General features: G+C 33.4%; 1 protein-coding gene across 2 annotated transcripts in view; it reads left to right on the top strand.

The window, feature by feature from the left end:
- The window catches only part of Dars1 (aspartyl-tRNA synthetase 1), a 58,238-nt gene extending 34,871 nt beyond the window's left edge, over positions 1–23,367 (top strand). For both annotated transcript variants that reach the window (XM_021720875.3, XM_005315837.5), the window contains 9 exons: positions 6,247–6,358; positions 7,458–7,592; positions 10,069–10,216; positions 14,778–14,924; positions 16,630–16,672; positions 17,799–17,879; positions 18,440–18,551; positions 18,718–18,789; positions 22,689–23,367. In XM_021720875.3, coding sequence (XP_021576550.1) covers positions 6,247–6,358; positions 7,458–7,592; positions 10,069–10,216; positions 14,778–14,924; positions 16,630–16,672; positions 17,799–17,879; positions 18,440–18,551; positions 18,718–18,789; positions 22,689–22,780 — 942 coding nt within the window. In that variant the 3' untranslated portion in view covers positions 22,781–23,367. The remainder of the gene's footprint in view (positions 1–6,246; positions 6,359–7,457; positions 7,593–10,068; positions 10,217–14,777; positions 14,925–16,629; positions 16,673–17,798; positions 17,880–18,439; positions 18,552–18,717; positions 18,790–22,688) is intronic.
- Positions 23,368–23,801: the final 434 nt, after the last annotated feature.

Here is a 23,801-nt window from a genome sequence, read left to right as displayed (position 1 = left end):
ACAGTTACCTTTCAGATTGACCCTTCCTCTAACAGGAACTGCTGGCAACAAGAACAATCAAGTACTGGTTCACAAGATGTTGATTCACTTTGTTTTAAAATGATAGTGATCATAAATCCAATAAATAGAGTCAGTTCCAGGTGATAACTGTTTTGACAAGTTTAGTCAACAAGAAAATATAACTACTAATATTACTACAAAATTGTGAAAGAGGTTATATGCACATTTTTAGAACAAAAAAAGTGCAGATGAGTAATTAATGCTTCAGTCTTGTGAATTTGATCTGGACACAATAATACAGAAGTATTGTTGTCAGTGTTGTTCCTAATTATTTGCTTTTTGTTTGCTTTTACCTTTTCCATTTTGATTTATGTAGAAAAATCCAGCAGTAATCAAAAGTCCTCTTTTCTTTTTATTTATTTATTGTTTTAGGGGCACTCCACTGTTGAGCTACATCCTCAGTTTCTTCTTTGCTTTTTTGTTTTGTTGTTGTTGTTATTTTGAGACAGGGTTTAAGTCCCTGAGGCTGGCCTCCAGCTTGTAGTCCCAGCCTCCAAAGTCAGTAGAACATGCACAACCCCCAACCCACCCTTTGCTAGACCTCTTGAAACTGCCTAGAAATCTCAGGTTTTTGCATATTTGTCCCTGTTATTTGTTCACACAGTTGTGATTACTTTGTGCCTCTGGAATTTGGCCCAAAGATTTTATTATTTTTATTTTGTTTTAATTCATTGCCACCATTGAAGCAAAGGAATTTTGTCAGGTGCAGTGGCACATGCACCTGTAGTCAGTTCAGTCACTTGTGAGGACAAAAACAGGAGACTCACTTGAGCACAGAAGTTTGGAATTAGTCTGGGTAGCATAGTGAGGTCCATCTCAAAAAGAATAGAAAGTCAGGCATGGTAGTGCAAACCTATAATCCCAACAATTTTGGAGACTGAGCAAAAAGATCACAAGTTTGAAGCCAGCCTTGACAATTTAGCAAGACCCAATATCTCATCTCGAAATAAAAAATAAAAAGGACTGGGGATGTAATTCAGTGATAAAATGTCCCTGGGCTCTATCCCCAGTACCAAAAAGAAAAGAAAGAATAGAGGAGAGACAGTAGTTTTGTATTAAAATTTAAGTGGCTTTTCTTAAAAAGTTGGAGGAGAATCTGGCAATACTGGGTTCACATGAGCTTGCATACTATGGGGCATGCTTTGTCCTGTACCACTAAGGATCATTTTATTATTTATTTCATGTTATTTGGTCCTCAGAAGCATTCACATTTATTTTTTTAATATTTTTTAAATTGTAGATAGACACAATACCTTTATTTTATTTTATTTATTTTTATGTGGTGTTAAGGATCAAACTCATTTCTTCACACATGCTAGGCAAGTGCTCTACCATTGAGCCATACCCCTAGCCCTAGCATTCTCATTTTTAACCTCTACTTTGACATTTAGGGAGGCATGTGCATTAATAACTTCAAATCTTTAAGCACCTTAGTTTACAAAAGCAGCTATTTTATTCTTAACTTAGCAAAGGCAGGGATCAGAGGCTGGGGTTGTAGCTCAGTGATAGAGTATTTGCCTAGCATGTGTGAGTCGCTGGATTCAATCCTCAATACCATAAATAAATAAATAAGTTGTGTCTATCTACAACTTAAAAAAAAAAAAAGTCAAGGGTTGGAGAAGCTGCAAGTCAAAGGCAAAATTAACATTCTCCAATAATATAAAACATTCCAGGATATATCTTCATGTTCATTCTACTGTAGCCTAATGTTTCTGTCAGATAATGAAATGTTTTCTCTAGAAACTTTCTAGGCAGGCAGTCTGAATAAAAAATATTTCGTCTCCTGGCCCCATACATCTAAATAAAATACAAAATAGGGCTGGGGATGTGGCTCAGTGGCTGAGTGCCGCTGAGTTCCATCCCAAGTACCCCAAAAACAGGGAAGAGGTTTATTAGGTTGACTTACTTGACCAGAAGCTAGATAGTCCAACAATGGCTGGAAAACTGGGAGAACCAGTACCTGAACAGTCCAAGAGGCTGAAGCCCCAGAGCAAAAGGTATCAATGGTGCTACCCTAGTCAGACCTAAGGCTTCTGAAAATTCCTTGGTGGATCACTGGCAGAGTCCACTTTGGAAGAGTGAAAAAGTGAAAATCCAATATCCTCAGAGATTGTAGCAGCAATCAAGAACCCATTCAATAAGAATAGAGCTTTCATGTGCTGTTGCTTCCTTGTTCTTCCAACTTTTATTCCATCCACACATAGGGAGGGTCTCCACTTGAGTTGGCTATTCCCACATGCCAATCATTCCTTGGCAAACCCAGAAGTCTCTTAATCATCGGCATCTCTTAATCCGATCAAGTTGACAGTTCAAATTGACCATTACAAATTAACCATACCTAGCCAATTGAAATAAGGTTTAATTATACTTTCAAATTACACGGTATACTTTACATTAACTTATGTGCCATAATATTTTAGTTGCATTTTATTTGAAATAGGTTTACACGAATACTTTATTAAATATATATTTCTTTTGTTACTCTAATCTTACTGAAGATCATTGTTAATTTTAACCCTAAACCATAAATTTTTTATATAGATGGAAAAGGCAATTATAGTAATCAACATGTAATAAGGTAACAGTTTTTCTTTTTTTAATTATTTTTCTTTTTTAAATTTTTTTCTTCATGCTGTTTGATTATATTCTACCCAGAACAACCTGATTTGCCTGAAAGGGGAGAAATTTCCTTTACCATTTCTTAGATTCTTAAATTCTCTGAGTTGTCCTCTTATGATAATGATTTTTGAAGGAGGAACAAATATTGAAAGATGAACGAGTAGTAGATACAAAATGATTTGAATGATTTGTGTCTACTTTGATTTCATCCACTGAGCACGATTTCTCTAGCAGATTAACTATACAATCCAGGCTTTTGGACAGTGTTTGCCTCTGGACAAATTGCCTTAGAGTGATATTCAAATCTCCTAATACTAAATTTTATTTTTTAGTTTGGGGGCAGGGAGTTTTGATCGGTTTCGGATTTGTCTTTTCTTTTGGTAGGGACTGAACCCAGGGGCTCTATACCATGAAACTACATCCACAGCCCTTTTTATTTTTCATTTTGAGACAGGGAATTGCTAAGTTGCCCAGGCTGGTCTCAAACTTGTGATCCTCCTGCCTCAGTCTCCTGAGTACCTGGGATTGCAGATGTGTACCAACATACCCAGCTTCTTGGTAGTAATTCCTGTTAATATGATAAGTAATTTAAAAAGTTCAAGATTTATTTTGGAATATTTTATTTTTCTTGTTTTTTCCCCCCACCCTCATTCTCAAATTAAACTATTAAAAATAATAAATATTTTCCAGTATGTAAGGGCTAGTAGAAATTAGAACATAGTAGACAAATTAAAATCAGACACAGTGGCACATGCCTATAATCCAGCAACTCTAGAGACAAAGACAGGAGGATAACAAATTCAAGGACAGCCTGGTCAATTTAGCAAGACCCTGTCTCAAAAAATAAAAAGGGCTAGGGACGTGGCTCAGTGGTAGAGCATTCCTGAATTTAGTCCCCAGTACCAAAAAAATAAAGAAAGAAACAAATTAGGACATTGGAATTATTATCTAAATAACTGTTCACTGTCTATTCTAAGTACCATCTTTCTGATGGTTAGCAAGTGTCTTGAAGAATCTAATGAGGAAAAACATATATATATGAATGAGACATAATTCCAGTTTCCTGGATCTGTGTTCTGCACTAACATTCTTGTTTATGTAATCAGGACGTCAAGAATGGTAGCCCAGTGTGGTTTTTAAAAAAACATAATTAGTGCTTTGTACGGTGGAACACACCTATAATCCTAAATTTGAAACCAGCCTCAGCAATTTAGTAAGGGCCGTAAGCAACTTAATGAGACCCTATCTCAATAAAAAATAAAAAGGGGTGGGGATGTGGCTCAGTGGTAAGGAGCTCCTAGGTTCAGTCCGCAGTACCAAAAAAAAAAAAAAATTAAATAAATAAAAACATAATTAGTGAAATTTCTATTAATACCATATAAGCTGTGGTGATCATATATAGGTTGTTAGATTTTTTTTATGGTAATACATTATCTATTTTATTAAGAGTAATGACAAATGTCTTCTGGATGATATTTCTCACCCTCCTTACAAGCAGGTCACACAGTTGCAAATGAGTTATAAATGTAAAATGTCAGAAAAACAATAAATTCTTCATCAAAATTTTAAAACTCTTTACTGAAAGAATACATTCAGTTGGGTGCAGTGACACATGCCTGTAATCCCAGCAGCTCTGGAAACTGAGGCAGGAGTATCGTGAGTGAGTTCAAAGCCAGCCTCAGCAAATTAGCAAGGTCCTAAGCAACTCAGTGAGACCCTGTCTTGACATAAAAATATTTTTAAAAGGGCTTCGGATGTGGCTCAGCGGTTAAGTGTCCCTGGTTTCAATCCCCAGTACCAAAAAAATACATTCAACTACTTTACCACTAAGAACAGGATTAAGTTTAAATCCCAAATCACAGAAAATGCCCAGATAAATTCAGATACATAAAGTTAAATAACACTGAAAATATACTATCAAATGTACTTCAAAGAGGCTGAAATAATTTAATATTTCAACTAGCATTGTAGTACCCAGTTTCCCTAGTCTTCAGCACTATATATTCATTCTTTTTTTTTTTTTAAGTTGTAGTTGGATACAATACCTTTATTTCACTTATTTATTTTTATGTGGCGCTGAGGATCGAACCCAGGATCTCGCACATTCGAAGCAAGCACTCTACCGCTGAGCCACAACCCCAGCCCCTACATTCATTCTTTTTTGAGATATTCTGCTCCTAGGAATTTGAAAAGCAAATCAATAATCAGAAACATATGTGAAATTAAATAATTAAGGATACCTACTTCAAAGTAGCCTGTAATTTTGAAATGTTAAATAAGATTTAAATCTTCACACAGGACATGAAGACTGTAGGTTACTATATTTTTGAAAGCAAAAGATTTTGTAATTTGTTGTGATTGAATGAACCCTGTTTCCCTAAACCACATAGTGTAAAAGAAAAGCCACAAGTCTTTCTCTAGTTTAAGTGTAGACATCTTGCAAATGAATAAGTAAATAGTCCAAAAAATTATACGAGTCTTTTATATGTTTTCAGTTGTTTTGTGGGAAATTATTGATTTGTATCTTTGACTTTGAATTATAGAATACTGTTACTTAAATATGTCCTGGTTTACTTGAATTTTTTCACTCCACCTACAGAAAGTTGAGTTATTAAGTAGCATTTTTTGTGGTTAAGGAAATGTAGATTGGCCATCTCATCATTAACAGCATTTTCAAAGGGTGCTACTGTCTACATTCAGAATGAATGCTGTATGCACTGATTCAAGAGTAAAGCCCTTTGACATGGAGTAAATAATTGAAATTCCTGAATACCATTTCAGCTTTCCACAGCTATCGATGTTTTAAGGTCAGGTGTTTTTTGCTAAATGTCTATCTAGTCACAGAATAACTTCTTGATGCCTTTTTCCTCTCCTTCTAATGTATTAGGCAAGACTTTCAGATAAGAAACCACTTCTTTTGACCAAATGATCAAAAGTTAGTATAGAACAGAGACAATTACTTCTAGAGCTTTCTGGCAACTATTAGATTTGGTTGAGGCTGAAAGTAAATTGGGGGACCAAAGAAACTGAGAAAGAAAGTAGGGGAAGGAAGAAAAAATACAAAAGGTGACTGACTGGTGGACAGTGCTTTAGATGCCATTTGAGAATTCAGTGTCATAGGATATCTACCCCTTTTATTTTTTCTTAATTTCTTGATTTAATTGAAACAAACACATGATTGTCTGCAATTCAAGTATTATTGATAATAATTAAAAGTATATGGTTGCTTTATTCATTTATTATTCAGTGCTAAAATCTTCCCTTAGAGGATTTGTATGCTGCACAAACATTGGTAAGCTCACTTCATAGTTGCCTTTAGAAAAAAAAAAAAAAAGAATAGAATTTATAAGTAAGGTATTTCATTAGTTAAGAAATATTTTTCTTTTATGGAATTCTTACAAATTAAAACATCTGCTCATAGCATTTCTATGATCATATATAGTCATTACATTCCAGCGTCCTTATCACCTTCTGTGTTGTTACGTTTGTGTGCTTTTAGGTTTCTAGCAGTGCTGAGCACACATGGTGAACGAAATTGATTTTATTACATTTTTTATTGTCTTATAGACATCAACTAGTCAGGCAATCTTCCGTCTGCAGTCTGGCATCTGCCATCTTTTCCGAGAAACTTTAATTAACAAAGGTTTTGTGGAAATCCAGACTCCTAAAATTATTTCAGGTAAGTTTCAAAATATTTATATTAATTTTTACTTTAATACTGGAGAATCACAACTGTCCCTTAAGATTTATTATCAAAAAGCTTTTTTTCCCCAAAGCTCATTCTGTATATTAGCAGACATTTATCAACACTATCAGTAATTTTACATCCCCTCATTCCATTTTTGTGATGATGATTTTAAAATGAGACAGTAACACAAAATGCACAATTCCTGTTTCTAAAATTAAACCAGGAGCTATTCATTGTTTAAGTATCTTTTGAAATTGGTGTAATAATTTTGTTTTGTACAAACTGTATTGTAAAATCTCTGAATATCCATTAATGGGAAAATTACATTAATTCTTATTCTTTTTGTTTAATATTTATTTTTCGGTTTATGTGGACACAGTATCTTTATTTTACATTTATGTGGTGCTGAGGATTGGACCCAGGGCCTGGTATGTTCTAGGCGAGCAATCTACCACAGAGCCACAACCCCAGCCTTAATTCTTATTCTTACATGAAAACCTTGTCTTAATTATTTTGCCCTTTTGAGAATTGCTAAAAAAGAGTATTATGAGTGGTATTTAGTTAAAATTTTAAAATGAAGTTTTGATTTTTTTTGTTTTTTGGGCTTGCAGGGGGCACTTTACCATTGAGCTACATGCCCAATCATTTTATTTTTCCATTTGAGACAGGGTCTCACTTAGTTGCTGAGGTTAGCTTTGTACTTAGAATCCTCCTGCTTCAGCCACCCAATTTGCTGGAATTACCAGTGTATGTCAGTGCCTGGCCTTACATTCTTGGTAATTAGAAAATGATTATCTTTTTCCTTTCTGTGTTTTGTTTTTACAGTTACAAAGGAGCTTTAATAGATTTGAAATTGGTACAGAAAAGAGGCATTTGTAGCCAAAGAAGTCAATGTGGTTTAAATATAAACTATGTAGACTCACATATATATAAGAATACTATATAGACTGTGATTTATCTGCAGCTCTTGATTTTCCAGTTTTTCTTTTTTGAACTGCATTGTTCAAATTTAAAGGATAAATTGTTTTTACTAAAGGATTACATGGATAAACTTATAACTGATTATAATATATAAATGTTTACATTTCAGCTGCCAGTGAAGGAGGAGCCAATGTATTCACTGTATCATATTTTAAAAATAATGCATACCTAGCTCAGTCTCCACAGCTGTATAAGCAAATGTGCATTTGTGCTGATTTTGAGAAGGTGTTCTGTATTGGACCAGGTAAGATTTTTGTCAGTTATGATTTTTTTTCCAAGTTCATTAATGTTATAATAATTATAGTGTTAGAAACACATTTTATGTGTGTGTTTGATGTACAGGCGCTTTTAAAAATTTAAATTCTTTTATCTGCTCACTATTAGACTTTGAGGTAGAAATCAGAATGTGTTTGAGTAGACATTTTAGGGGGGAAAGTAGACTATTTAGAATACATATATACTCACTAGTTCATTAAACATTTGAACATCATTCATGTCAATACAATCATAAGCATTATATATTCTTACTAAAGAATGCTGAAGAAATTTTTATTATTAGAATATTTCATTTTAAAGATGCATGCTTTGAAAATATTCAGTCTGAAATATACCTAAATATATTAATTATCTTACCTACATGCAACTAAAGCAAATCATAATTCACGTTTGAACTATTCTTTCAAGCCCCCCCAGTACTAAAACCCAGATAGGTGCAATCTGTCAGATATTATAGTTTGTTGTCTTTAATAACCTCTTCTTTTATAAGTTTCCAGTGTTGTTCTTTTTATTCCAGATGGGTATGGTGGTACACGTCTGTAATCGCAACAGTTTAGCAAGACGTTAAGCAATTTAGCAAAACCTGTCTCAATATTTTTAAAAATAAATAGAAGGGCTGGGCATATAGCTCAGTGGTAAAGTAACCCTGGGTTTGTCCCCAGTGCCCCTAAAAAACAAAAATTATTTTATTCCAGAGCCATTCTGTTTATTATTATTTATATGCTTAATTTTGGTGTTATGCTGAAGTCTATTAGAAATTACTGAGAAATGTCTATATCTAATATCATTTTTAAAATACGTTTGCTATAAGTACAGGTGTGTAATCATATGGCATATTTTTTATGAAGCTAATTATAAGAAAAACATCAGCTTTCCTTCATTCTTTTAAAACTTAATAAGTTATATATAGTTTTTGATAGCTTAATAAAAATTAGGTGCTTGATAATAGAAAAACTGGCAAGATCATTAAGTGTCTTTAATTTTCTGAATTTATTAACCAGTTATTTGTTTTAACACGTGCTGCATATATAGTCTTATGTTAGGTACTGTGTACATAAAAGAAGAATCAACCAGCATTTCTCAAATGTTAATGCATATGAATCACCTGGAGATATTATTAAAATGCAGATTCTAGTCAGTTAGCTCTGGCATAAGGCCTGATATTCTGCAGTTCTTAAAAGCACATAGGTACTAGATGCTTGATGCTGCTGATTTGCAGTCATGCTCTGAATGACAAGGGAATAAACATTGTACCTGCTCCCAAGACTTAATAAGATGTTCATACAGAGCTGGGGTTGTGGCTCAGTGGTAGAGCGCTTGCCTAGCACGCATGAGGCACTGGGTTCGATCCTTAGCACCACATACAAATAAAATAAAGGTAGTATGTTCACCTACAACTAAAAAGATATTTAAAAAAAAAAAAAGGATGTGCAGTCACGGGGAATAATCAAATGATTTTTAAAATGAATAATCAGACTGTGCTGAACAGTCAGCAGATTGGTGTTAATTGTGTACCAAGGAAAAACTAAGGGAAGAGGTTGGAATTTGCTAGTCACCATAAAAGAAAATGCACACCGAAATGGGCTTTAAGGACAAAGTAGGATATATAAACAACAGAAATGACATTTTAGAGGAAACAGGATAAGTAAAGAGCATGGAAAAAACAAAAGAATAGTTAATATTAAGAAAAAATGGGGGCTGGGGATGTGGCTCAGTGGTAGAGCACTCGCCTCGCACGTGTGAAGCACTGGGTTCGATCCTCAGCACCACATGAAAATAAGTAAATAAAATAAAGGTACTTTAAAAAAGAAGAAGAAATGGAATATACAAGGTAAGATTAAGTTGTGAAAGAATAAAGGTTTTAGACTTTTGTCATTTTATATCTTATTACAGTAGTCCTTTGGGAACCATTGCAAAGTTCTGAGCAAGGATATGTTTATAGGAATATTAATCTGGCAGTGATGTGAAAGAAGAGCTAAGCTAGACTTAGAAAGCCTGGGAAGGAAGAAAATGCAGTGAGACTAGTGAGCACTGAACTGAAGTAATGACTAGAATATGTATAATGTTACCTCATTTGTACAGGTTTCATTTTGCCTGAGTCATGTTTTAATAAAATTGAGAAGCACTTACTGTATTGGTCATAATTGAATCTGTTTGTTATTATTGAGAAGACACCTTAGGATCTCACATTCCCTTGGGGTTCTCAATGAGCCTGATTTATTAATTCACATTTGGTATAGCTTTTACTATAGGAACGTAGGAGTTTGTAATGAACTTGATATCCAAGAGAATGCTAAAACAGATGGTTTATCAAATTCCATTCCAGCCCTGTAGTGATATGAAAATAGTATAGCTTGAGCACTACTGAATGGAGTTTTATATTTAAATCCAATTTATCTAAAACCTAAAATACTATTTGCTATTCATTACTTTTCTTAATTCAGTTTTCAGAGCTGAAGACTCTAATACCCACAGACATCTGACTGAATTTGTTGGTCTAGACATTGAAATGGCTTTTAATTATCATTATCATGAAGTTTTAGAAGAAATTGCTGACACCTTGGTACAAATATTCAAAGGACTTCAAGAAAGGTAAAAAGTATTTTATATCCATAACTGGCCTTAATTTCAAATCAACGTGGGTTTTTCTTTAAAAATAATATCAATTCTTGGGCTAGGGATGTGGCTTAGTGGTAGAACACTTGCCTGGCATATATGAGACCTTGGGTTCAATCCTCAGCACTATGGAAATGATAACAATGATAATAATAATTCTTGAAAATATGTAGACTAAATTTCCCTTAATCTATTAAATATAGTTATATGCTACATGAAGATGGTTTAGTCAACAAAGGACTACATATATCACAGTGGTCCCATAAGATTATATCACCTAAAGACATCATAATCATCTTTGTATAAATACACTTTGAGATGTTCACAGTGGCAGAAGCACAGGAAGTGGCCCTGTCCTTAAGGGATACGTGACAGAAATTAGAAGAATGCACATTCAGTACCTATGGATCCAAGTCAGTTGGGACCTCAACTAGTTAACATCTTTTTAGTGGTGAAGTTTACCAGATTGTGAACAATTTGGCTGAATTTTTTTTTGTTTTTGTTTGATTTTTACTGACATCTTGAATGTCTGAAGAAATTAAAGTGTCTATTACTTTTAGAGCAGTTTATTATTTGAGAAGTTGAATGGAATATCTTGACTGAGTGTGGTGGTGCATACTCCCAGTGACTAAGGGGGCTGAGCAGGAGAATCGCAAGTTCGTGGAATAAAAAATGAAAAGGACTGAGAGTACAGTTCAGTGTTAAAGCATTTCTGGGTTCACTCCCCACTACCACCCAAAAAAAATTTGTATTGAGCTACATCTAGGTAGCCCAAGTTCAAATCCCACCTTTGCTACTTTTCTATGTAGGCCTTGTACATCTCTGTGCCTCAGTTTCCTCGGCTATTAGATCAAAATAATATTACATCAGACCTTAAGGCGCCTGTCTTAATGTAAATTAAGCCTATATCAGGAATGGTTAATTCTTTTTTTTTTTTTTTTTTTAAAGAAAGAGTGAGAGAGAGAGAGAATTTTTAATATTTATTTTTCAGTTCTCGGCGGACACAACATCTTTGTTGGTATGTGGTGCTGAGGATCGAACCCGGGCCGCACGCATGCCAGGCGAGCGCGCTACCGCTTGAGCCACATCCCCAGCCCAGGAATGGTTAATTCTTAAGTCACTTTAAATTTTGTGCTCAGTAAAGACTAGAAACTAGGGCTGAGGTTGTGGCTCAATGGTACAGTGCTTGCCTAGCATGTGTGAGGCACAGAGTTCAATTCTCAGCACTGCATATAAATAAATAAAATAAAGATCCATCAACACCTAAAAACTAAAAAAGAAAAAAATAAATAATTTTTTTTTTTTTTAAATTAGAAACTAGTAGACTGAAGGAAATTTTTACCTGATTAGGTCTGGGTGAATTGGCATTTATAGAAAAATAGATGTGTTCTAGATGTTCTCAAAGTTTAATTTTATAAAATGTCCATTTTAGGTATACATGCTAAACTGACAAATAAGATCATTGAAAGACCATTGAAATTTGTTTACTTGTGATGATGTTTAAAATGGAGAAAACAGGAAAAGAAAATCAGAACAAGTTGGTCAAGAGAATTTCTTTTGGGGGTTTGGGAATATCTATCACTTGCCAGACCCTGCCCCAAAGAGAAAAGAAACCAAGAAAGTCTCTTTTTCCTTTCTCCATCCTGGTGACTATACTTCAATTATTAGGTAGGTAATAACAGACTTAATCTAGCATTTTAAAGCTGATGAAGGACCATATTTGAGATTTTTTTTTTTTTTAAGAACACTGATTTAACAGTTCATTATATTTTATATGCTTCATTGATACTTTTTATTAAAGAGTTCAAAAATATGAATTTTACTTAAACATTGCAGGGATAATGAATAAATTCAAGAATGCAGAAATTAATCATTGATCTTATTTTAAAATACTGTAGCATATGCACTAGTATTTTCTTTTTTTTTTTTAAGAGAGAGAGAGGAGAGAGAGAGAATTTTTAATATTTATTTTTTAGTTCTCGGCGGACACAAAATCTTTGTTGGTATGTGGTGCTAAGGATCGAACCCGGGCCGCACGCATGCCAGGCGAGCGCGCTACTGCTTGAGCCACATCCCCAGCCCCTGCACTAGTATTTTCTAGGCAGTCTCTACATTGCTTTGTGAAGTTAGTATGTTTAACTTTTGTCCTCTGAAATACTTTGATTCTGTTTATTTTAAGCAACTTCAATTCAGATAGCCATGGAACAACTAATAATATTGTCTTATAAAATAATAGCCTTTGAAACCCTGATGCAGGAATGCAGTTTTTCTCATTTTCTTTTCACATATATAATTCAAGAAAGTTTCTGAAATCTATTTTAGATAGTTATAGCATCTCCATTTAATATTAGTGAAATTTTTACTTTGATTCTAAATAACAGAGCAAGCATGAATCAGGCCCTTTGGATTAATCCAATCTCCACTTACTACACACTGAGACGCCATTATTACTGAACTTATTCAGTACTCTTAAGGTGGCAATTTGAAAATAAGTCTTCTTTATGTATATTCTATGACTCATGTAGAAATTTTAAGATTCTGTGTCACTTGTAAATTGGGTTATTGGGCTTATATCTTGTTCCTTTCAGATTAGTTTTTATCTAATAGAAGAATAATATACAAATGAATTTTTAAGCATTGATAGTCATATTTTTGTACTACCATTGTTAGACATGAGTGAGGATTACTATTCAAAGCAAGCTAGTCATGGTGGCTCATGCCTGTAATCCCAGCAGCTCTGGAGGCTGAGGATCCTGAGTTCAAAGCAAGTCTCAGCAACAGCAAGGCACTAAGCAACTAATTGAGACCCTATCTCTAAATAAAATACAAAATAGGGCTGAGGACGTGGCTTGGTGGTTAAGTGCCCCTGCGTTAATCCTGGTACCAAAAAGAAATTATTAGGGTCTTCCTAATCCTTCTTCTGTTAAGATTTGAATAAATCTGTGACCAAATTTTTTGTTCCTATCAAAGTCTCTAAGACAATAAAAAGAAAGTGTTTTAAACCGAGCACAGTCAGGCTTGCCTATAATCCCAACAGCTTGGGAAGCTGAGACAGGAGGATTGAGAGTTCAAAGCCAGCCTCAGCAAAAATGAAGCACTAAACAATTCAGTGAGACCCTGACTCTAAATAAAATACAAAATAGGGCTGGGGATGTGGCTTAATGGGTGAGTGCCCCTGAGTTCAATCCCTGGTACCCACCAAGAAAGGAAATGTCTTTTAAGGTACAAATGCTATATAAAGAATACTAGAATAAATATGCTAAGCAAAGTAAGCCAATTCCAAAAAACCAAGGCCAAATATTCTCTCTGATAAGTGGATGCTGATCCATAATGGAAGGGGGCATAGGGAGAATGGAGAAACTTTGGGCAAAGGGGAGAGGAGGGTGCAAGTGTATTAATTTAAAAAGTTTTCAAAATAAATACTAAAGTATGGCTATTAGCCTAATGAACAACCCTGTACTCATCACCTGATTTCAACTGTTGTCAACCCATGACCAATTTTATTATATCTATTTCCTTTACCCCATATTTTATTTTGAAGCAAAACAAATTCCCACTTACCATTTTATCCATAAATACTTTAGCAAAAGTTTGTTTGTTTGTTTGTATTTTGGTATTGAAGGTTAAACCCTGGGGCACATTACCCAACTATTTTAATTGTTTAATTTGAGACAGGTCTTGCTAAATTGCTGAGACCGATCTCCAGCTGCAATCTTCCTGCCTCAGCCTCCTGAGTTGCTGGGATTACAAGCAAGCACCATCACACCTGGCTTGCTTTTTTAATCTTTTTTTGAACCAGGAATTGAACTCAGGGTATTCTACCACTGAACATCACATCCCCATCCCTGTTTTGTATTTTATTTAGAGACAGAGTCTCACTGAGTTAGTTGGTTAGCACCTCACTGTTTCTGAGGTTGGCTTTGAACTCATGATCACCCCGATCCTCCTGCCTCAGCCTCCTGAGCTGCTAGGATTACAGGTGTGCGCTACTGTGCCTGGCACTTTTTAAATCTTAATGAAATATCATCTTGCACATCAGAAATTGAGTTTAGTTAAAATTTGTCTTGGGCCTATGATATATAGGGTAGGCATATACTATGGGAATTATCAAAATAGAAAAGAAATTAGCACTGTCCTAAATGAATTTGCAGTATTATAATGGGAATTGTGGCAGGGTATAGGTAGGACAAGTATTCATTAATTTGGCCTTCCTTGAAGATAAAAGTCTTGTTAAAGGGTTTAAAGTTAGTTTTTTAAATGCTTCATAAAATAGATATTTTATGTTCTAACAATACTTAATATTATTGAGTCACAAAAAAATTTGAATCCTTTAATGCTTCTCTGCTTACAAAAATATGAGACCAAGAAGTGTTACTAAGTATTTTAAATATTAATTTTATTCTTTAATAATTTGATAATGATTTTCCTGGTGTGTATACTGATTCAAATAATGATTTTTTTTATATTGCCACAGTGACCTCTTGTGGGGGAAACATTTATCTCACAAACTTTGTTAACTAAATCATTGTACATATAGGTTTCAGACTGAAATTCAAACCGTGAATAAACAGTTCCCTTGTGAACCCTTCAAATTTTTGGAACCAACTTTAAGACTAGAGTATTGTGAAGCTTTGGCTATGCTTAGAGAAGCTGGAGTTGAAATGGGAGATGAAGAAGATCTGAGGTTTGTTTTTATGAATTTTTAAAAACCTTTAATAATTAGTTTTAATATATAAGAGAATGAACATATTAACAAATTATTTTTCTCACCTGATAAATTTTATTAACTTTGGTATTATAGTATGATACTATTTTATGAATGTATGATCTGAAATAAAATATTATGTTTAAACTATAATATAGAAAGCGTAAGCTTCTAAAATTTTGTTCATAAACATCATTTCCTACCACTCATATTTATATCCCTTTCAAGAGTTAGGGAGTTTTGCTTTTTTATCTTATCACCTAATATCTTAGTTTTCTTTTCCAATCTACCCTCATACAAAATCAGGGCATAAAAATGTTAACATCTCCCAAAGTTATAGAAATTATTACTTTTATCTGGGCTTGGTGGTGCACATCTGTAATCCCAGCTGCTCAAGAGAATGAGACAGGAGAATTGCAATTTGAAGCCAGCCTGGGCAATTTAGTAATCCCCTGTCTCAAAGTCAAAAATAAAATAGGCAGAGATGTAGCTCATCTCTGTGGTAGAGAACTCCTGGATCAATACCTAGTACTGGAATCGGGGAGGGAGATACTGTTTTTTATTTGATTGCATGATATTATGTAATCTAAATCCAGATCATACAACTTGTAATTTAGAAACAAATTATGTAGTTTAGTAAAAATTAAAAATTACTATCGGCTTATCACAACCAATATCACATGTGGGAGGCAAAGGATACTATTGGCATTTTTTATGTTTTTTTTTTTAAAGTAAATTATAGACAATGTATTTGTATAATTATAATAATCTATAATTATTATATGTATTTTGTGTGTGTGTGTGTGTGTGTGTGTGTGTTTTGGGGCATCCCCCATACTGCTCAATGACATTTAAAGGCAAACCATATAAGTTTTATAATTATTCTAAATTGGCAATATTAAGGATTTTGGAAATTGCCCTTAAATTAGACACTAAAGAAACTGCTTCTTGACTTTAGAAATTTAATGTATCTGCATAGATACTATTACATTTTAAATACTTTTAAATATTTTTTTTTTTTTTTTTTTTTTTTTTTTTTTTTTTTAATACTTTTAAATATTGAGTTTTATTTTACAGACCTTTGATAAAGAATACCAAAAAGTGGAGACACGGGTCCTCAAATGTCTGAGGTCCTGGGTTCAATTTCCCACCACCAGGGGGAAAAAGGCAGAGGGGACCAATTAAGGGCAAGATTAGTTTACGTTGGTCTAGTGAAGTTTTATTATATGTAATTGTAGAAAATTACTCCATGATGTTTCTTAATTAATTAATTTCTAAATTCTCTTTGGTCCTAATTATTGGAGCAGCACCTATAAATGTTAAGTTTCATTCATAAATGGTTTACTGTAGTACTTGCCTTTTGAAAAGCAGCATGATAAACAACTGTTTTGGCATATTTTTTGTCCTTTAAGGACTTACAGGAAGGCGTGCCATATTAATTTTAAATTGAACCAAAGGATGCTGAGCCACTGAGCCACATCCCCAGCCTATTGTATTTTTAATTTTGAGAGAGGCTTTTGCTGAGTTGCTTAGGGCCTCTCTGGCGTTGAACTTGATCTCCTCCTACCTCTGCCTCTGGAGCTACTGCGTTTAAAGACGTGTGCACTCCTATGCCTGGCTAGTTTAAAATCTTTTTAAGTTGCTGATTAATCTTCAAACACCTGACTTCATCTTTCATTTTCAGTACACCAAATGAAAAACTATTGGGTCGTTTGGTAAAGGAAAAGGTAAGACCTCTTATGCATGCTGCACTTTTTTCCTATGTCTGAAATATCTTTGTACAAGAGGATAGTTGCAGAAGGTTCTAAAACTCTTCTACAGTGGTAACCTTCCAGAATAAATAAAAGGGGAATGGTACTTTTTTAAAAAATTCTTCTAAATCATTGTTAGATTAGTTAGAAAGGACTTCAAAATTATTTGCATTTGTTTTTATAAATTCTTCCTGAATATCCCTACTATCTTACGAGACTTGAAGATAAATAAGCTTTCTTCTGCTACTTTACTATCTCATCTTCTAAAACTAAAAGCACCAAATGGAATAAAAGTTAAAACTTACTATGGTCTTTCTAAAAGAATTAAGACAATGATTTAATGAAATGAAACAGTCCTTGAGCTCCTCTTGATAATAGCACTTAACATGGTTAATCTGACTAAAGAACTCAGTTATTTCTGAGACTGTACAATATTGAATTTATACCTTTAAGATGCTTTTTCAGCAGGGCAAATTCTTCTAGCTTATTAACTCTGTTGACATTTTCTCTATTCTTCAGTTTTAGCAAAAATGTTTATTCCTTTCTATTATAGTTTTCATGTGAAGAAAACTACTAAACTTTACTTAAATATCTTTTAAAAATTGAGAAGGTAACCAAAGTTTATAAAAAAAGATTAATACTGTAAGAGATGTCAGTTTTTCCCAAAATAATCCGTAGATTTAACTTGTTTTCCGTAAAAACCTAACAATTGATATAAAGTGTCTGAAATGTTGAGATGAGCTAGAATAACAAAGGGAAAGTACTGAAAATCAAAGATGTTTATCCAAATATACTTTATGATGGGGGAGCAATTAGAGATTACATGTTCAAAAAAGCAATAAATTGGACTTTGATTCAAATTTTGAACCATGGCTCAAATTTTGGCTGGTAAATAGCTTCCAAAGATTAGGTACTGCAATTATTTATAACACATGTCAAAATGCTGTAGGATATAAATGTTACTTCAAAAAAGCAGGATATTTATAATTATAATGTAAATATAGTAATTTTGAAGACCAAAAATATACATGTTTAAAAATATTAATTTAACAAAAAAGTTTGTTTTAAAAACGTATTTTAATTGCCTTTATTCTTTTTATAGTATGATACAGATTTTTATATTCTTGATAAATATCCATTGGCTGTAAGACCTTTCTATACCATGCCTGACCCAAGAAATCCTGTAAGTAATTTAGTTTTAAATGGCCTGTTTGGGGGAAGAAAATAACTTTAATATCACCATGTCAAGTTGCTGGTCACAGTGGCCCACGCCTGTTCTTCCAGCAGCTCAGGAGGCTGAGGCAGGAGGATTGTGAGTTGAAAGCCAGCCTCAGCAACTTATCAAGGCCCTAAGCAACTCAGTGAGACCCTGTCTCTAAATAAAATACAAAAAATGGTTGGGGATGTGGCTAGGTAGTTGAGTGCCCCTGAGTTCAAACCCCAGTACCCACCCTACCCCACCCCTCAAAAAATATCTGTACCGTTTCTTAATTTTAGATGTGGAACTCTGATTTGTTGCTGGGGGATGTGGAAGGAGAGAGCTAAGTCTGGTACAAGTAAGAAAGAAATTACTTAGCCTTCAGCACCTCTACGTTAAAAGAAGCTCATATTTTATTTATTAAAGAAAGTTGCATCATTAATGGTAGAAAAGGATGGACTTTTCATTCAGTGTAGTTTTTTTCTACATACTTATAATGGAAAAGGGGTGATAATATTTTTAAGAGTGGTTTGCTTTTCCTACAGAAACACTCCAACTCTTATGATATGTTCATGAGAGGAGAAGAAATATTGTCAGGAGCTCAAAGAATACATGATCCTCAGCTGCTAACAGAGAGAGCCTTACATCATGGAATTGGTAAATAATTTAAAATGTATTTAGAGGAATATTTATTCTGAAACAAATCCTTGTAAACATTTTAAAGACTTTTCAAAGTCTTTTTTTCTTTAAGTCTTCCTTGAACAGCATTTTTAATTTTTCAAGATAAATAAGATGATAAATTTTGTTTTATTTATTTTTATAGATTTGGAGAAAATCAAGGCTTACATTGATTCCTTCCGTTTTGGAGCCCCTCCTCATGCTGGTGGAGGCATTGGTAATACTGTTATTACTTACAAATAAGTCTGTAAATACTAAGTGTAATATAAATTTGAACCATAAGAATATTTTTAAAGTGAGTTATGACTGAGTAAAAATTTGATTTCCAAAGTAGGAAATGAACAGCTAACTTTTATAATTCTAAAACATTATAGGGATGGGGTTAGAGTAAAAAGGTACAACTCACATAATAAGTACACATATTTGCAGATTATTTGCTAAGAGATGACTATCCTGAAGATATATAAAATTATTAAAACTCAACATTTTTTAAAAAACTCAATCAGAAAATTTTGGGGTGCTGCAGGATTCTCAAAGTCTCAGAATTTGGGGAGAATTTTGGACTTTCAGAATAGGGATGCTCGTGTGTGTGTGTGTGTGTGTGTGTGTGTGTGTGTGTGTGTGTGTGTGTGTGTGAGAGAGAGGTTTTTTTTTTTAGCTTTAATCATTTCCCAATGTTTTCATATCTCAAAATATTACATTGTATTCTAAAAATACATAAAATACATAAAATTTTTGGTCATTTATATCCCAGTAAAGCTAGAAAAAAAATTTAAAAATAAAAATAATTAAATAACACTAATAAAGATCATAAGAATTTTTTTTAAAAAGAGATAAAATCCTGGAGCAGTGGCATTCACCTTTAATCCCAGTGACTTGGAAAACAGGCAGGAAAATCAAGAGTTCAAAGCTAAGCTCCACAACTTGGTGAGACCCTCTCTCAAAATAAAAGGACTAATGATATAGTTCAGTGGTAGAGCACACTTGGATTCAATCCCCGGTACCACCAAAAAAAAAAAAAAAAATTGTTATAGAGATGATGGTGGTTATACAATGTGATAAATGTATTTAACCCATTAAATCTCAGATTTTCAGTTCTGTGAATATTTGAATGAAATTAACACAGACAACTTCAGACATGTTCAAAATCATAAGCTAGAGATTATATATATTATTAATAAATATTATAACTATACTATTATTAATTGTATATTAATTGTATATTGTATATAATTGTATATTATTGTTATGTGATTATATTGTGTAATTAGGTTACATATTATACACTAAATATTTAAGTTTTTATGTTGTTTCACATCTAGATGATGGAACAAGAGCGTTAATACCACTGAACTGTATACTTAAAAATTATTAAGATGGTAAATTTCAAAGTGAAGGCTGGGCATAGTGGCACAAGCCTATGATCCCAGCAGCTTGGGAGGCTGAGGCAGGAGGATCACAAGTTTAAAGCCAGCCTCAGCAAAAGTGAGATGCTAAGCAAATCAGTGAGACCCTGTCTCTGAATAAAATACAAAGTAGGGGTGGGGATGTGTTTCAGTAGTCAGCTGCCTCTGAGTTCAATCTCCACTACCCTCATCCCCAAAAAAATTTTTTTTGGAAGGAAAACGACACAAAATAGTGTACATTTACCTCCCTACAGGAAACCATTGTTTCTAGTTTTCAGCTGACCTTTGCAAAGATATTCTTTGCATATGCAAACAAACACATACACTTTTTTAAATATTTGTGTAAATATTTTTACACAAATCATAACATATTGCATACACCATTCAGTAATTTGCATCTTTTACATAATAATATTTTGTAGCTGTTCCTTATCAATTAAGAGATTTTCATTCTTTTAAAATCTCTATATAGAATGTATTGAAAGGTTATACCATAATCTTGTTAACCAGCTTTGTATTGACAAACTTGTAGATTTGTTACCAGACTTTTCTTATTATAAACAATGCTACATTGAATATATAGTCTAAATTTTAATGGGAAAATTCTGGCTATTTTCTCTCATTCAGTAATGTGCATTTTGAATGAATTTTTTCAGACTTCTACAATGATAAGCAATGTAAATTTTAACCTAAATTATGTAAAAGGATGCTTGATGGGGCTGGGGTTGTAGCTCAGTGATAGAGCGCTTGCCTAGTATGTGTGAGGCACTGAGTTTGAATCTCAGCACCCCATATAAATAAACAAAATAAAGATCCATTGACAACTAAAAGTATTTTTTAAAAAGAAGATGCTTGATGATTATCAAAATATCACCTGTTTTTTAGCCAGGCATGTGGCACACATGCCTATAATCCCAGAGTCTCAGGCAGCTGAGACAGGAGGATTACAAATTCAAGAGCACCCTCAGCAACTTTAGTGTGATCCTAATGATGTTAGAGAGACCCTGTGTCAGCTTAAAACGTAGGTCTGGGGATATAGCTCAATGGTAGAACACCCCTAAGTTCTATCTCCTCCTGCCAAAAAAAAAAAACTTAACATTTGAGAAGGAAAAGGAATATGTTGTTTTATGTTTGAGGTTAATCTGTATCACTATAATTGAAGGCTCAAATTTTTGTCTACAGGTGTTTTTTTGGTAAAGAATATGACTAGAAACATTAGTTCTCTCATCTATGTTTATAATTTTTGGATACCTGGTCCTAGGAATTGAACCCAGGGGTGCCCTATCACGCTAGGCAATGCTCTGCCACTGAGCTACAGCCCCAACCCCCTTTGTTATTTTTTATTTTGAGACAGAATCTTCCTGCTGACCTGGAACTTGGGATCCTCCTGCCTCAGCTTCCCAGGTTGCTGGGATTACATACATGTGCATCACATCCAGCTATATTTATGATATTTATTTTAAATCTTTGAAAAGTCATTGCCACATAAAAATAATTTTTGACTTTTGCTTTGTGTGTGTGCTATGTTAATCTTCTATAGTTATAGTTAAATAGATGAATCAAAATTCACTCAAGAAGTTGTTTTTGTTTTTTTAAAGAGAGAGAGAATTTTAATATTTATTTTTAGTTTTCGGCGGACACAACATCTTCATTTGTATGTGGTGCTGAGGACCAAGCCCAGACCACACGCATGCCAGGCAAGCATGCTACCACTTGAGCCACATCCCCAGCCCTCAAAGTTTTATGTGCTGGTTTTTCTCTGCTTCAGAGTTTGTACTTGGTCTTAACTTGTGTCAGTAATATTTAAGCCAATGTCTGTTAACTACAGTGGCACATGCCCATAATTAAAACTGGACAACTTAAGCAAGACCCTGTCTCAAAATAAATTAAAAATGGCTCAGGATATAAAGCATACCTGGATTCAATCCCCAGTATCAAATTTTAAAAATTAAGTCATAGACCAAAAATCAATATCTTTTCTACACTCGGATATTTAGTATGATTGTGTACTCTGTTCCCTTCCATGCTAAGGACCACCATGTTAAATGACTGTAAAATCACAATAAATGTTTTAGTACTTCTGTTGATATGCTTCTTTGAACAGGTTTATGACTCTTATACTCATTGCCTGAACTGCAGAATCAGAATCTGATATCATTGAAACATATTGGCTTATTAAGTGGTTTGCTTTAGTGTTTATATTATTAAATTATAGATTCTGTTCATTTATATATGAACTTGTTAAACTCCATGCCACTTAAGGATATCTCATTTAGTCTTTCACCCATATAGCAGCATCTTTATTTCTTTTTTTTCTTTCCCATGTTTTTTATTGGTACATTGTATTCAACATAATAGTGGAATTTACTACATAGTCACACATAGAGATTATATAACAATATAATTTGGTCCATATTGTTCCCCAGTTATTTCCCCTTTCCTCCTCCCTCCCCCTGGTCTCTTTCCTCTCCTCTATTGGTCTCCTTTTCATTTCCATGAGACTATCACCCCGAGCAACATTTCTGTTTCTGAATCAATACCCAAAACATTCAGTTTTGGATAAAATTAACATATTGAAATTAACATATTGTTTTCTTTCCTTATAAGGAAAAGCACTTAGTTGAACAATGATATTATATTTATAGTTAAGTAAGTAAGACCCCGAGAGGTCTTTCAGGAAAAAAATTAACTATAATTTTGTTTTCCTCAGGATTGGAACGCGTGACTATGCTGTTTTTGGGATTGCATAATGTGCGTCAGACCTCGATGTTCCCTCGTGACCCTAAACGACTCACTCCTTAAAGCCACCATGCTCCTTACTCTTTTCAGGAAGTTACTATTGATCAGGTTGTACCTTAGGTACTTAAAATATGCAATAGAATAATTGTCTTATCTAAAGTGCCACAGTTGTTTTTCAATTAATTCAGTATAGGTTAATTTAGAACAGAAGATTTTTATAACTTCAGACATACTTCAGTAGGAAATGCTTGAACGTTTTAAAAAGAAGTTCATATAGTTTATTAAAAAATCATATTCCATTACTACAATAAATGTTAACAAGAGTTTTAAACAGTTATGATTGTGAACATTTTTTCTGTTCTATATTACGGTGGCCCCAGTATTAACATCTTAAATTTTCAATATTTGAACTTACTTTTTTAACTTTTGACATTAAGAACAATTGGAAAAATACCCAAGATTTTAACAAGTATATAACTGGCATCTCATGAAAAATTAGTATCAATTCTTAAAAGTTATATCCAGAAATCATGTAAAGTGGGTAAAAATACTAGCTAGAAAATAATCAAAATAATGCTATATTAAATTGTTAAATGCTAAGTCTGAATTTCAATAAATTTTAAAGCTAATTAAAGTTTGTATTTGTGTAACTTTGTGGCATTCTGATTTTATAACTTGTTCCTGGCATTTTTACTTCGGTGAAAGAAAAAAAATACTCCATAAGTTTAAGTGAATGCATAGAAACCAATGAGAACTGATTTTTTTGTTTGCAGTATATAAAATGCACTTCCATCTTGCCCACAAAAAGAAATCTCTGTGTAAATATTACAATTAGGAATAGTTTTCTTTTAGGTTATTATATGTATCAGTGCTAATGTTAATTTTACCATAAACAAAAGTAAAACAATGTAATACAAGTATTTCTTATAAAGAAAAAAATAATATGCAAGTAAAAAAGAAGGCCAAAAAGATGGGAAGTTACCACTAGCCCATAAACAACTACCAATTATTTTCAGAAATTAAAAGGAACATTGTTTTTCACCATCTAGATCAAGAACTCTTTGAAAAATAGAAACTCAATTTT

The sequence above is a fragment of the Ictidomys tridecemlineatus genome, chromosome 7 (genome assembly GCF_052094955.1).
Source record: "Ictidomys tridecemlineatus isolate mIctTri1 chromosome 7, mIctTri1.hap1, whole genome shotgun sequence".
Taxonomy (NCBI): domain Eukaryota; kingdom Metazoa; phylum Chordata; class Mammalia; order Rodentia; family Sciuridae; genus Ictidomys; species Ictidomys tridecemlineatus.
The sequence above is the reverse complement of the archived record's forward strand: the minus strand, read 5'-3'. Positions and strand labels throughout refer to the sequence as shown.